The sequence below is a fragment of the Amphiprion ocellaris genome, chromosome 22 (genome assembly GCF_022539595.1).
Source record: "Amphiprion ocellaris isolate individual 3 ecotype Okinawa chromosome 22, ASM2253959v1, whole genome shotgun sequence".
NCBI classification, from domain to species: Eukaryota; Metazoa; Chordata; class Actinopteri; family Pomacentridae; genus Amphiprion; species Amphiprion ocellaris.
In genome coordinates, this window is record NC_072787.1 from 19,785,877 (window position 1) to 19,800,749 (window position 14,873).

At 41.9% G+C, this 14,873-nt stretch overlaps 1 protein-coding gene across 3 annotated transcripts in view; it reads right to left on the reverse strand.

Annotated features, from left to right (window-relative positions):
• asap1b (ArfGAP with SH3 domain, ankyrin repeat and PH domain 1b) overlaps positions 1–14,873 on the reverse strand; it is a 79,112-nt gene that overhangs the window by 24,074 nt on the left and 40,165 nt on the right. For all 3 annotated transcript variants that reach the window (XM_023285138.3, XM_023285110.3, XM_055007131.1), the window contains exons 4-12: positions 13,789–13,863; positions 13,268–13,317; positions 12,925–13,054; positions 7,817–7,902; positions 6,414–6,489; positions 5,422–5,508; positions 4,292–4,392; positions 4,082–4,151; positions 80–167 (exon numbers count right to left, since the gene is read on the reverse strand). In XM_023285138.3, the coding sequence (XP_023140906.1) occupies positions 80–167; positions 4,082–4,151; positions 4,292–4,392; positions 5,422–5,508; positions 6,414–6,489; positions 7,817–7,902; positions 12,925–13,054; positions 13,268–13,317; positions 13,789–13,863 (763 nt within the window). The remainder of the gene's footprint in view (positions 1–79; positions 168–4,081; positions 4,152–4,291; positions 4,393–5,421; positions 5,509–6,413; positions 6,490–7,816; positions 7,903–12,924; positions 13,055–13,267; positions 13,318–13,788; positions 13,864–14,873) is intronic.

The following is a 14,873-nucleotide window of genomic DNA, read 5'->3' on the forward strand; positions in this document are numbered from 1 at the left end:
CTTCCAGAGATTCTCGTCGTACTAACATGCATATAAGAGGATCGATCAGACGTGCAGTCAAATGTAGAACAAAACTTACGAGAAATGAGATCAAAGCATTTCCTGTCCTCAGAGCTCGGCTTCACCTGGCAGGTGAGCAGGTTGAGTTTGACTGGCTGCCTGTTGGACTGGAAGTACAAACACAATGAGGGTTACAAAAGAGGGCATGAAGATCAAACACAGCAGCGCACAATATGAAATAAAAGGGTTCATTTTAGTTTCTATGTATCTATGGAGTGTACTGTTATATTTCAGATAGTTTAAGAAAAGTCTGACAGTCTTCAGATCTCTCACATCTTCAACTGAGAACACCTACTTCTGCCCTCAAACAAGCGTTCCAGAGCCCCTCAGTTTTAATGTATTTGGCTGAAGAACTCCTTTATTCATCACATATTCTGCTGCTTAACCAGGATCACCATGCTGCTAAAATAAATGCTCATATTTTTAAAATGTGTCTATAATGCAGTTTGGTAATAAGGTCACATGTGCATTGTGTTAATAAATGTGAATTTAACTCCTTGATGGTATTGGGTTCAAGGATGCAAAATTAATTTCAGTGTAATCTGACAAAGCCGTACTGTATCCTATTGCATCATATCATGTGGAAACCCAAAGATATTCAACTTATAATGGCATGAAAACTGAGAGAATAAAGTTCATTTCATGTGAGAAACAAATATTTGTTGCTTTCTGCACATTTCCGTTTGAGTGAAATGTCTCGGACCCTCCTGAAACGGTGTCCAAGTTTGCTAGTTGCTCCTCAAGATCAACTTTATTAACTTTAGTGAACATTTTTTAGCACTTTTAACAGCATCCTGAGATCAAAACTTTACTTTATCGAATATTTTTCCTTAAGATGACATTCCCATCATCCTCAGCTGTTCTGTTAACTTCTAAATGCTAACATGCTCGACTACGACTGTGACACATTAAACATGCCAACCAAGAACCAACATTTTAACATTGCCATTGTGAACATGGTAGCATTTAGCTAATATCAGTTCAACTTCTCACAACTGCTGACCTGCTGTAGACTCATAGGTTAAGGTCAAATTGTCTTTTTATTTTTGCTTAGGAAGGCCACTAACTAATCAAATTCTCTAACTGCTAAGGAAAAGTCATATGATGTTTTCTTTCTTATCTCTACTAGCACTGGTCCGACCTTCACAAATGGAGATAAGTTGTCCCAAAATTCCTTACAGCAGCAACATTCAAAGCAAAGTATCACGCACAACCAAGAAAACATCCACCATCACAAGATTACGTAGCCTTGTGTAAGTGAGTTGGAGTCTCTTCATAAGAACTTGTTGGTGTTTTTATGAATTCTCCTTCATATTTTTCCTTGAATTCATGCTGTTTTCTGTCATCTGCAAGGAAAAGTGTTTTGGAAAAGGGATTTTTTTTGACTGCTAAACCACAACCAAAGTCCTACAGCAAAATACGGCTGTCATAGCTTGAGAGAAACAAAGTTGTTTCACATTGCTTGTTTTGTCCAGCTGACAGCCAAAAACAATCAATTAATCATTGATATACAGAAAATGCTCACATTCAGAGTAGCTGGAACCACCAGATGGCCGGTATTTTTGCACGATAAAAGATTTGCATAACAGTTGTAGATAAATGTATCACCTCATGTGCGTATTATTCCACACTGCTTCTGTGAACAAGGCTACTAAACTGTCACCGAGATGCAAGCTGATCTCAAGGCGCCCCCATTAAGAAACTGGACCGTGCTCGCTGGGATGTGTAATGTAATAATGGGCCCAGTTGGCACTTGTATACCGAGCATTGTCTCCTGCCAGAGCCTGGGCAGAGGAGGGATCGGGGCACGTGCTAATGAAATGCTAACAGGCCGTGATGAGCCTTGGAGGCGGACTGGACTGCTGGCAACACGCCATGTCAACTAGAGTCACCTAGAGTTCAGCTGCCACGAGGGCTGAGGAAAAAAAAAAAGCCCGGAGTGGTGGTGGCAAACCGCCCCCAGACAGAGATATGATTATAAGCTGCAGCATGATTGCAACTCAGTGGGCCAGAGCAGGTTACGGATTTAGTCCAGTCATCGCTCAGCAGAATGAAAGGACACGTTTTCCTCTGAGGATCAGACAGAAATTATGGTTTGATCCAGCAGCTGTTCATGCTCACACCTTAGCATAAAAACCAAATGTGAACAATGAAACAGTGCGGCCTCACGTTCACATCAGCCACGATCATTATGCACTGCCAGAGTTTATCCTCCCTGCTGCGCTACAGCTGCAACTAAACTGTGTCTGCGGGTAAATAAGCCGCCAGAGTGCCAGATCCACCGGCTCATCCGTCTAGCTGCCAATCCTCAACAGCGAAAGCAACTAACCCTTAACGTAAACACAAAAGAAAATGTTTGGCTTTGTGATTCAATCTGGGATTAAAATGCTAACAAACAGGTTGCAACAGGCGACACCAAAGCTAAAACAGCACAATAGAATATGTCTTTACTCTTAAATAAACCAACAAAGCTGATTTAATCCACCAGCTACTACTACAAACGTGTAATAATGCTAACAGCTTTGTGAGGCTTCTGCGGCTAAGCTAAATGCTATCATTAACATGCTCAAAATGTTTATCATCCTAGCTTAGCATGCTAGCATTGGGGCTGTCATTATATCTGATTTTCACTACTTGGTCATCGTGGACAGAGGAGTTCACAATAACAATATTATTAGTAACAAGATATTTAAGATGCATTGTCTTAACCCTCCTGTTGTCCTCATTTACGGGCACCTAAAAATACTGTTTCCTTGTCTGAAAAAAAATCTAAAAATTCAGCACAAAAATTCCCCAAATTTCTGAAAATTTGCAAAACCTTCAGGAAGAAAATTCCAATAATTCCTTAAAAATTTTATTTAAATTTTTTTTTTTAAATCCCCTAAATTTGGCAAGAAAATTCTAGTAAATATTTTTCAAAAATGAGTAAACATCTTCAAAAAAAATCCTAAAAATATCTAAAGTGATTACATATATATCAGTAAAACTTCTATTTTTTCCAGCAAATTTCGCTGGATTTTGGTTGATTTTTTGTGAATGTTCTTGAGAAATATTTTTAACATTTCTCCTTTTCCACCAAAAAATGTTCAAAGATTTCCCAAAAATGTTGAAAATGTGGACATCAGAAGTTTCACTGTGAAGAAATTTATTTTTTTCCACATTCTCAAACTAAAATGGGTCAATTTTGACCCGCAGGACGACACGAGGGTTAAAACAAGTCCCTCCGTCTTGCTGAAATGTCACTTGTTAAGTGAATTTATCGTAAATCAAGCAGGATGAGACATTTTGACTAAAAATCAGACAAATAGACTTGATAAGATTTTGTTTTTGCAGTGCAGTATTTCAGATTATACAGATTCGGCAGCAAGTACGTACAACATCAGAGCAAAAACGCACAGGACCGTTGAACGCATACGCAGTGTTTCAGGTCAGCGATCAGACCGACTGTTTGTCCGAGCCTGATGAGACACCTGCCACCGCTCTGCAAACAATTAGCTAAATTTACTGATTGTGCTGAGCCCCTCGGTCCGGTTGCTCTCTTTGTTCGAGGCTCGGTGGGAGCTTCTAACTCAGTTACTGACACTGTGACGGATAAGAATCCAGCGTTAAGATTCCCGCAGTCCGCGCAGGAAGGAAAACGTCCCACTGCGTCCGCTGCATGGGAGCGTGGACGAAGCCGCGGATGTGCCGGCGTGTAGAGCGCGCTCACATCTCGCTCTGAGATGAGTCACCGAGGCGCAGCAGGCAGCGGGGGGAGGGGTGGGGATGGGGAAACGGGGGGTGAACGGTTGCCATGACAACCCATCTATGTCAATTCCACTCTTGCACAGCCTCCAGATTGAAAAAAAAAAAAAAAAAAAAAGGCCCAACACAACCTCCCCGCATGATGTTCTCCCTTTGATCCATGCAGTCACTCTTGAGGGTCACAGGGTTCATGTGTGTGTGTGTGTGTGTGTGTGTGTGTGTGTGTGTGTGTGTGTGTGTGTGTGTGTGTGTGTGTGTGTGCGTGTTGTGTACTCACTGTGGCATGAGAGATGGTGAGGATGCCCCCCTTCACTGAGCACTGCCTCCTCTGCCACACCTTCCTCAGCCTGTATGGAGGGGAGCGGGGGTCCACACATTAGTGAAGCAGCTGTCATGTCTTTCGTCTCTCTGTGTGCACTTTAAATTTTAATGCTACATGAACGGTGCTCCGCGGCGCTTTCAAATAATCGCTGTGTTAGCAGCTCACCCATCACTCTTCTTCAGCAGGTAGCCTTTCTTCTCACTCCCAAACTCCTTGTTTCCCTGCAGCTGGTGCATGCTGTAGCCACCCTGCTTACTCTGCGAGTCCTGTGCACACGATACATGTGCGAACACAAGGAAAAATGACGTTAAACACCCATCGTGAGCGGAGAAGCTGCTTGAGGACATGCAACACGGATCACACTACACACTGAGTCTCCGACATGAAAGTGCAGGGGCTCTCGTCAAAAACTGCGCTAACAGAAAATAAAAGCACCTACAGTGCATGCTCTGCAACACCCCGACGGGGCCAAACCACTCTACTGTCAAGCAGAACACACAGATGCCATCATGCTCAACATGCACCAGCACTTACTCTTCTAGACTTGATTCCAGACAAGCAGAAGGCAGAGGGGGGAGATAGAGGGGAGAGGTGTGAAAGATCCGAATCAGGTGCAGGCGGTGAGTGTGAAAGAGTGTGTTGCCTGATCAAAACCACAAGTTTGTGTGTTTGCTTCCTAAAAAGTAGTGCTTACTTAGAAGAAGAGCTAAACAAAACAGTGTAAATCAAACGTGAAAGACCCTATAGGTGGTTCCATGCATTTAGGCAGAACGAGAGTGTGAATCGAAGGAGTGAAAACGCACAGCCACAGCAGCCTGTGTGCTAAAAAATCAACATAAAACCAGTTGTCGCTGTTTTAAGTGTGTGTGTGTGTGTGTGTGTGTGTGTGTGTGTGTGTGTGTGTGTGTGTGTGTGTGTGTGTGTGTGTGTGTGTGTGTGTGTGTGTGTGTGTGTGTGTGTGTGTGTGTGTGTGTGTGTGTGTGAGTCGGGCTTTCCACTGAGCAGCCAGTGAGGCACAACACTGGTCACCAGCAAAGCCTACCACACACTGGCTACCAGCATGGTACAGCACTGGGCACTCGCTCTGTGCTGCAGGAGACAAGCTCCAAACTTGGTAGTGGCCAGAGTGAGACAAAATGTGCGGCTAAAACGTGAAAAAGCGGGTTTCAGTGTGACTTGGAGGAGTGATTCAGGTCTACCGTGGCTGTTTTTAGGCCAGTTTAGCTCCGTTTGGGCTGGCCTGGCAAGAACAGGGTTTAATTTTGGCTCTGTGTGGCCGGATGTGACCTGCATACCTCCTTCTGATCCAACTGGAGGGAGGACTTGATCAAATCTCGCAGGGCAGTCAGCTGCTTCTTCTCCTCATCCTGAGTTTGTTTGATCTGTGCAGAAAAAAATACAAGAGTGAGGGAGAGATACCGAGAGATTACTAGCTGTGTTTACATGAAGTCATTTATTGTGCTAATAAAATTTCCCAACACTAGTTCTCAGTTCTGTATTTTGCAAAAATGAGTGCAGTTGCACGCTTATTGTTCCTTAGAGAGATGCTCTTAGTTTCTTTGGTTATTTTGTCACTTACAATCCAACTCCCACACTCGTGTCCAGTTTCTGAGTTGTGTAACTTCATCAGACTCTGGCAAATTCACACATCCAAAAACCTTTTACAGGTGCTAGATGTAAAAAACAAACCAAAGACAAAAGATTCCCTTGGTGCTGATCACTTCCCTACATTTAATTTAATAGAGCGCCTGATAATTGCATTTACTTGGAGCAATCAGTGCAGTGTGGAAATCTTTTGTCTGACTTTCCCAGGCGTTTCCATCTTTGGATATTTGAGGTTTACTAGTTTCCTGGAGATCCTGACTCATGACAGTTGCTGCAGATGGCTCAACTTCTTTTGTTTTTAAAACTGCAGGCACATTATCTTATGGAGAAACTGCTGCTTCGGGAAAAAGCACAGCAGCACTCTGACAAAAAAGTGGCGGCCGGCAGTCGTTGTGGGCTCAACTTGTTCAAATGTTCGCCAGCGACTGAGTCCAACATTTGCTCTACTGATCATTTCTAATGACTCGCATGCAAACATTTGATTATTTCAGTTAGTGCAGATTCTAATACGCCTACTGGAATCATATTCAAGCTCTACAAACTAGCTTTTTTCCAGATCTGTACAGCACATATTCAAGGGTAAACACTATGCTGATATGAAGAAAATGAAAAAAAACTTCAGACTATTTAGCATTTTCAATCATTCTAGAATAAATCCAATGGAAGAGAAAAGGGTATTTACATTGTAGAGATCAGCTGCCAGCTTCTCAATGTACTGCTTCAGCTTATCCGCTGTCTTCAAGCCATCTTGGAAGAAACTGGAGAACAGAGAATTCATGTGAATTCCACTGGCATTAATATTCATAGAGACGTAGGTCAGTCATTTATGAGAATTACTACTTAACAAATGTCATGCATTGTAAAGTGGCCACTATGAAGGTCACACGCAGAGAGAGATATCGGGGCAGTTTAACGTATAGCTGGGCTCGTTCTGGCACCTTTGGCTCTTGGCACAGAAATTTTATCTGTCCGAGTCCTCGGCAGATTTGCAGAGGTGCTTAGCACATCCTGAAATCCATTACAGATCTGTCAGCAGTACACACTCTGATGCAGCGCTGCCGCCACAAATCACCGCTAATGACCTCCCTCTCTCTTTCTCCACCCACTGCCCACTGCTCTCTTCTCCTTCTTGGAACATACATCTCCCTTCCTCTTTTCATTACTTTCTCCGCCACATGTCGCCTCTGCTTGTTTTCCTTCAATCTCTGCGTTGAGGATCCCACATCTACTCCTCCCACTCCACCCGGCTCTCCGTGTTGAGTACTGTTGACCTTGCAAAGTGTCAGAATGGACAGTTAAAGTGTTTATGCTGCAGCTATAGAAAATCCTTTACCCGGCTCGACGTCTTACTCATTTTTTGCACTATAGAGTCAGAAATGTCTTTATGTTATGTACTATTTCATCTGAAAACCAGTACTTGACACTCATTATGACTTTTCACCTTATTTTTGGCACTTTTGTTGCAGAGATTACAGAGTAACTAACATAGCAGCAATAGTAGCAGGTGCAAGAAGATGTTTAGCATCTGCAACTTTTCTTCACTGAAAAATGACTGATGTGCTTCAGGTTGAACACAAATTGCTTCCTTCTTCTCAGGCTGCCATCAGTCACGCTCTGCATCCAGTATCCCGATATTTCTAATCCGTCACCAGTGCAGCACGTCCATCTATCAAAGCCCAGGTTGAACAGATTAACTGCGAAGTATATTGTTTTGTCCCAGTGTTATGACAGGACATAGCAACGGCGAGAGAAAATCTGTCATTCTGTCACGGGCCAGAGTAAACTGCGGTTCTGGCACGGAGAGCACCCACTTTATTTACCTGCCAAACCCCACAGCTGTCAGAACGTATCTGTATGATGACCTGTGCATATTTATGAGAGTTATATATTTTTATATATACGCGACTGAGCACTCTCAAGATCTGTGAATCATACAGGAGATAGAAAATTGACAAAGAGCTGCAGAGACGGGGACAGAGGCAGCAACCTATTTCTTCAACATGTTCTTAAACGTTTCTTAGTGGGTGTGACGCGCATGACGGGAGCGTCGCACGTTTGGGTTAGGGGGATTAAGGCGGTACTTACTTGCACTGTGCGTGGTAATACTTAATCAGGTTCTGGAGGAGGTCCACTCCTTTCTTGGTCTTGATCTCGTTTACTTTGATCAGGTACTGCAGGAAGAGGAAAGGTGCAGAGTTCAGCCAGGAGTTGAAACTCCGGGTATGTTTAAAGGATTTTTTGTTCTAATGAGGTATAACATGGCAGCGCTCAGGCACAGACAGCAAAGGCTCCTGCTTCGCCATAGACACTTAGAATATGAGCACTTCGCATTATGATAATCGCATCCGAGTGCGCATATGCTTCATGAAGCCTTTGATGTACAAGCCAAGGCTGCCTTGACACTGTGGGAGAGGGGACCAGGCTGGTAAACACTGTGGAAAATGCCTTGTAGAACAAGAGAATACCATCCCTTTGCTTTGATCTAAATAAAGTTTCAAAAGAGTCATGAGAAGTATTTTACATTAGCATTATGAAAGAAAGGAAATGCCTCCAGAGGAAATGCTTTGTAGGCTGTATGCTCAGTCTGGGTGTCTGAGGATTCAAAACAAATGTCTTCAGACGGTGCTCCCACCAAACAAACGAATAGAAGATTATCTTAAACTAATCCCAAAGCGTACCAATCCATAGAGATTTCCAAAGAGTCAGAGCTAAAGACCACTTTAAGCTCTACAGGAAGAATTTAATCTATTGCACAACACCTCTCTGAAGCTTCGGAGGGTAACATACAGTTTCACTTTGCTCCTTACATCATGTGTGGATGCATGTGTTAGCATACGCATGAGTGCATGTGTGTGCGTGCATGTATGAACGCATGTGCTGTCCCTTTGTCTGTCTGACAGCGCTCGTTGGCCAGGAGATTATCCACATTTTGTCTGAGGCTTGTGTGGGTTCAGTGTTTTGGAGAGCGCTGCCACATGTGCGTGTTCGGACTCTTTTGTGTGAATGAGCGGCGACGTTTGCGCTGCTGCCGTGTCTGGGCAGAATATAATGCAGCCTGCTGAGCCCTGACTTTCCGCACTCCTTCACTGACGGCGTGGGATGAAAAGGGTGAGAGAGTGAGAGCATCCTGTAATCTGGTGATTGAGTAACATGGAGAGAGAGTGAGTGTGAGAGAGCACACGCAACAGAGAGAAATGAGGTTAAGTGGGATGAACAGATTGTACCACTGACTGCGGCCACTGCCCCACACAACAACTGTAGCTCTGATATTTCCAGCCTACTGGACTGTTGATTCATGGAGTATCAGATGTTCCTAATTATTCTGGTGCCTTTTTATATCTGTAGAGCACCTTCTTTACTTAGAACATGCCACAAAATACAGATAAATGAGCTAGAAATTAAAGGTGAATGTAAGTGTTTTAGTATATTTAAATATATTTATCACATTTATGGAAAAAGTATGCATACTGCCCTAATTAATATATGACTCTATTAATGCTAATGCAACCAGTGACATTTAAGAGATGGCAACTATAATATGTAATGGTAAAAGCTGAATGGTTGCTAATTTATCTCATCTCACAGCACAACCCTCTGAATCAATGATAAAGATTTAAATTTCCATGACCCAGCAAGCCCCTGAAACACATTATCCGAGAAGGATAGACATCTCTGAATATAGATATTAATGACTTTATAGATGCATCAGCAGCTGCTGAGACATCCGGCTTTCTGAACTCATTATTTTTGTTCTCTCTGCTGACCTGCATTTGGCCTGAAACCGATCAAATATGTGCAGAAAAAAGCCAGTTATGTTCTTGTAACTTCCTTTGATGTTTTTTTTTTTAGACAAATGTATTCTTGAAACCACAGAGTCATCAAACTAGCATTTACAGTGAGGCTGAGTTCAGAGACAAGTGGCCAAAACCACAAAGGCCGGCTCAGAGGACTCATGCGGTGCCGAGAGGACACAGCTAATCAGTATCATACTGCATGTTAAAGCACAAGCATGCAAGGCTCTGAAGATGATTCGTTTGTTTTTTTTAAAAAATCAAATCTGCAGCTGAGGAAGCCAACAAAAAGAGGAAGCCTAGTTCTAATGTAATGTGGGAGCTACAACTGGTTTTTGGCATCCTGCATCAACCGGAGGCGGATTGTAAAATTGGATAATGCAGTGACGGATGAGTGGGTCTTCGGAAATCATGCAAAGATAAAGCTGTTTCAAGTGCTTAGTTCAAACACTTTTCAAACAATGCATGAAATGGCAATGCGAGAGGAATGCTGGAGGAGTCACAGTGTTGAACTTGTAGATAACAATCACCAAAAACTACAGATTTTCTGATCTTTATAGAGCTTTACAGTGAGGTTTGTTCCACTATTTGGCTTTACTGTTTTGGAGCAAGAAGCTTTTTGCAGCAAAAAAAACTTTAAAAAGGTTTAATACACAAAACTAAGAATATTAGGTCGCAAATTTTTAATAAATGCCAAAAGATTCACACTTTAAAAAATTTTAACTGTGGTAAATTTGCTTTCCAACTTTGTTATTGATGTGGTCTACCTATAAAACTACCGATTTTCCAAATGTTAGCAGGCTAATATGCTTAACTGAGTTGGTTAAAACACTTGTTAACCATTAGCATTTTTGCATAGTCACTGTGAGCACATTAGAATGTTGTTCCTAGCTTTTAGCTCAGCCTCACAGAGACATAACCACGGCTGTTACCTTGTTTCCATCATCTGTATTCTCCCCTTGTTTCGTGTTTAGCTGTAGCATTTACTGGAAAACACTACTGGTAACTAAATCTGACTTGATCAGCCACACAATACGTTCTTTGTAACAGAATAAGAAGTTTGTACACAGGTGGAAAATGTGGGCAAGAAAACACTTGAGAGTCACACTGAGAGGAGGGCAGATCAGCATGGCAGGGCACAAAAGACTGCAGTGAGTTTTCTAGTGAATAATTCACACAGCCAACAGCAGTGCAACAGCCATTGGTCCATTATGTAATTTGAGTAAAAAATCCTACCAGGATAAAACAGTGAACGAGGCGTAGGCGTCACCACCCACCACTCGAGAAGCTTTTGGCAAAGCGGAGTGAGCTCTAACAGTTTGTTCTGATTCTCATGGACACAAACAGACTTCACATTTGTTTTACACTTAATTTCTCGCTGTCAGATTTCTTTAAGTTCAGTCTTTGTGCACTAACATTAAAGAACGATGCAGCGTGTTCAAAGAACCAGAGCCACATCTGAAAACACTTTAATTAAAGCAAATCAGTTTGATTGTTCACTACAGGCTTTAATATCTTATGTCTGAACTTCTTTTGTGTTTTCTAAATCTGATCCACTGACAGTCGGACTGGTGAAATACATAATTTTCCCATGAGTTCATGTTGGTACAGCTGTATCTTTTGGCACAACTGTAATCCCTACACATGGTGCTGCACGTGTTACAGATTTGATCTAATTTTTTCAAATCATCTAAAAGAAAAAAATCAGCTCAAGCTTAAAACCTAAAAGCAAATGGTGAAGGACTTCACATACTATATGAATTTAATGAGGCTGACTTTCCTGCCTAATTTGGAGAACTGGAGCCTTGACAGATGATATTCAGCCTTTTCTTACAGGACGAGGATGTGGTTTTAGCTGCAACGCTGGTGTGAGCATGACCCAACACAGCTTGTAAGAAAAGGTATGATTTGTAATTCAGAGATTCACAATAAGATGGAAGTTCAATTGAGCGTAATAACACACAGGCTGCACTTGTGACAACACTGACCTGTGACCCAAATATGATGACTGCTGTGAAGGTAGGGCTGAACAAAATTTTAAAAATGTCTAATTTTTCTGAATGAATTTGTAAAACAGTTTAAACTCTGGCTTAGACACACTGAAAAATATACATGTGGCTAATAAATAAAGACATTGGCCTTATGTCAGCGCAACCACAGCATGCATATCTGAACTTCGTAGCAGACATGAATCAATAGGCAAGCATATGCAACACATGAATGTTTAATTTAATTATAACATTAGTAACTGCTTTAAACTATGATTTTGATTTGAAATTATTCGTCAGTCCTACCAGAAGCAGGACTCAGATGTCCTATTAACTTGATTTATGCCTTCTAATAACATGAGATGGACAGATGGCTGACAAATTAAAGGAAAAACCAACATAAAGTGTGTCAGTAACATGTTGGGCCACCACATGCTGCCAGGACAGCTTTGGTGCTCCTTGGCCTTGAGTCTCTGGAACTCTACAGGAAGACTGAACTCTATTCTTTTAAAACAATGTACTATACTATTGTGATATTGCCTCACAATCGTCCAAAATCTCCTATTGGTGATCTGTCAGACCAGCTTTGTGTTGATTTGCAGTGACCTTTTTTTCTAAGGAGACAACTGGACTTGAGCCATGGCAGCAGAATGCACTCAACAGCATAACAGAGCCACCATTGTAGGGGTCAAGGGTTCAGGGTTTTCCTTTAATTTGTCACCCATTTGTATCTATGTATAGATTTTCTCAATAATGACTTCTCATCCGTTGGCCTTTACATTGACACCTGCTATTAATAAACACTGTCATCTTGCTTGCAGTGTGATTGAATCCAAATATAGCAGCCAGCTCACACTGGCAGCAAGTAGCTGACTTTTCAACTTGCAAGGTGGATATGTCCTGAACACTTTTAAATCGAATATTGTCTAGTGTATGCGGAGTGGATATGGTGTAGCTTTTATCTTTTTACCAGCTAAACCTGCAGGGCATGTAGGGCACAAGGATGTGGCAAAACTAAACAGTGAGCTTTGGTTTTGAGGCTTTTTTGTGCATCTTCGGCTTCTGGACTCGCTAAGTTTCATCAGATTTGTGTAATACAGGTTAGTTGACATATACAATCTACTGCAGACTGTGTAAGAGATAACGATACGAAGCAACTGTCCGCTGATAGTGGCAAGTCAATACCAACAGAGCGATCAAAACCCTTCTTAATACAAAGAAGTACTTTTCTCTGTACTTTTAATTTGAAAAAACAGACTTTTAACGACTGAACAGACACACCTGGCATAAAAAATGTAAACCATGTAGAACTGCAGCATAAGATTAAAGAAACGCCTCACTGTAGGTGAGATCATGTGTTCTTACAGTGCAGTTGCAGGTGTAAATGGCGCACCAGACTAATTTTATTCCTCACCTCACACATCTGGAGCTGAAAGAGACGCCGCTCCTTCTCCATCTCCTCTGCGATCTCAGCCCCGGTGATCTCGGTACGGATCATCCCGTGCTGCTTGGCATGTTCTCGCTTCTCCTTCTCTATCTTTGTACTGACACAGGAGAGATGACAAGTCACTAACTGGATGCTTTTTCACTTCATGCATGTACGTTTGTGTGCAGTAACTTCTGCGATGCTCCTGGAGGATCCAAACCATATTGCTGCATATTATCAACAGTGTTTGATCCATTATTCAGAGTTCTATAATTAACTGGATGATGCAAGCATGCAGTGTTACAGCAGCACATTTTAATTATCTACTTACAACTTGGCCTCGTAGTCTTTCCACGCTTTGTCAAAGGGCTTCTTTATGTCCTGCAGAAACACAGAAGGACAAGATTCAGCAAACTACAAAGAGCTCTCCATGGGGACGGAGTTATTTGTGGAGCTGGATCTCGACTTGAGGCCTTGCAAATGCCTCTCTCTGCTCGCGATTTACGGCCTGGATGCCCGGCGATCGACCACGCCCCTCCATGTACCTCCAGCATCACAAGTTCATGACCCAGTAACTCGGCACTCGCCTCTAGCACAACACAAAGGCAGTGTTTACATCTGCGAGATTTACAGTGCAACCTTTTGAAAGGCGAGTTATTCTCCAAGCCCTCCCCTCTGTCTCCCTTGCAGCTCTCTTTATCACGGGGACAGAAGCTGAGAGATGGATTCAGAGATGTGCTGACGAAGCATCTATTGCCCCACTGCTGAGTCGTAACACTGGGGGGGCCCGGAAGAGAGAGCGATGGAAAAAAATAACAGCAGGAAGAGAAACAGTTTTACTGTAAATCTTACCCCTTTCACGCCTTTCAAATCACCCTTCAGCAGCGAGTCCAGGGTGAAGATCACATTGTGGCTGAGGCTCTGGAGCTGAAAGAGGAAACAGGAGGGAAACATGGAGTTATAATAAGGCAAGGAAATGGGATTGCCAAATAAAACCATGAAAAGACAAAAACCAACAATGAACCGATCTTACAAACAAGTACTGTCTGCGTAGCCAAAGCTGAATATAACTCATTCCTCTGAGCAATTGAGCTACATTGTTGTCCAAAAAAGTATTTAAATAGACACCAGTGAGTCGCAGTGCTACACAGGGTCTTTTTTCTTTTTTTACAATGAACATCAGCACTGTAGTCTAATTTGAACCACAAATATACAGGAGTTTATCACTTACACAATCCTGCTGCCAAAACCAAATATCTCTAAACCCTCTGAACCCCAAACCTTGTCAGCAGGTTTAAAAAGCCTATTATCTTCTTGAAAAATCCAAAAATACACAAGCTACAAACTGTAAAAAGAGGCAGAACTGGCAGATTTTCACATTTCTGTGGTGCAGAGCCATCACAAAAAATGCTTACATCTCGGCTTCAAATTGTGATGTTTGTCAAAATGTCTTCAGTCTACATGTCTTGTTTAAAATTTTGCAAAATTAAAACGTTAGCACAAATAGAATCTGTAAAAAACTAAATATTCTGCACTTCTCTGCACAACCTTGAAACTAGAAATGATTCTGCTGCGAGCAACAGTCACAAAACAAAAATGAAGGGACTATTTAGCAGAACTAGGCTGAACTGCAGGCTGTGTTTACATAGGAGATAGGAGACAAGCATGAAAACAAATTAAAAATGTAAGTAGTAGTAAATTATCTACAGTATATAGAATTTTTTGCAGTACTGAGCACTTATGGGCACTTTGTTTCAGTTGTTGCAAAATAAAAAATCCAATAAATTCAAGTTTTTTTTCTTTTATTATGATTTATGGCATTCTAACTGTGTCACACTATACATTTATGAATTGTCTCAACTTCTTGCTACGGTTCTGCTGTTTCCAAAGGGATGGAGGACATTACATTGCAATGAAAAATGTGCCCACAGTGAGCA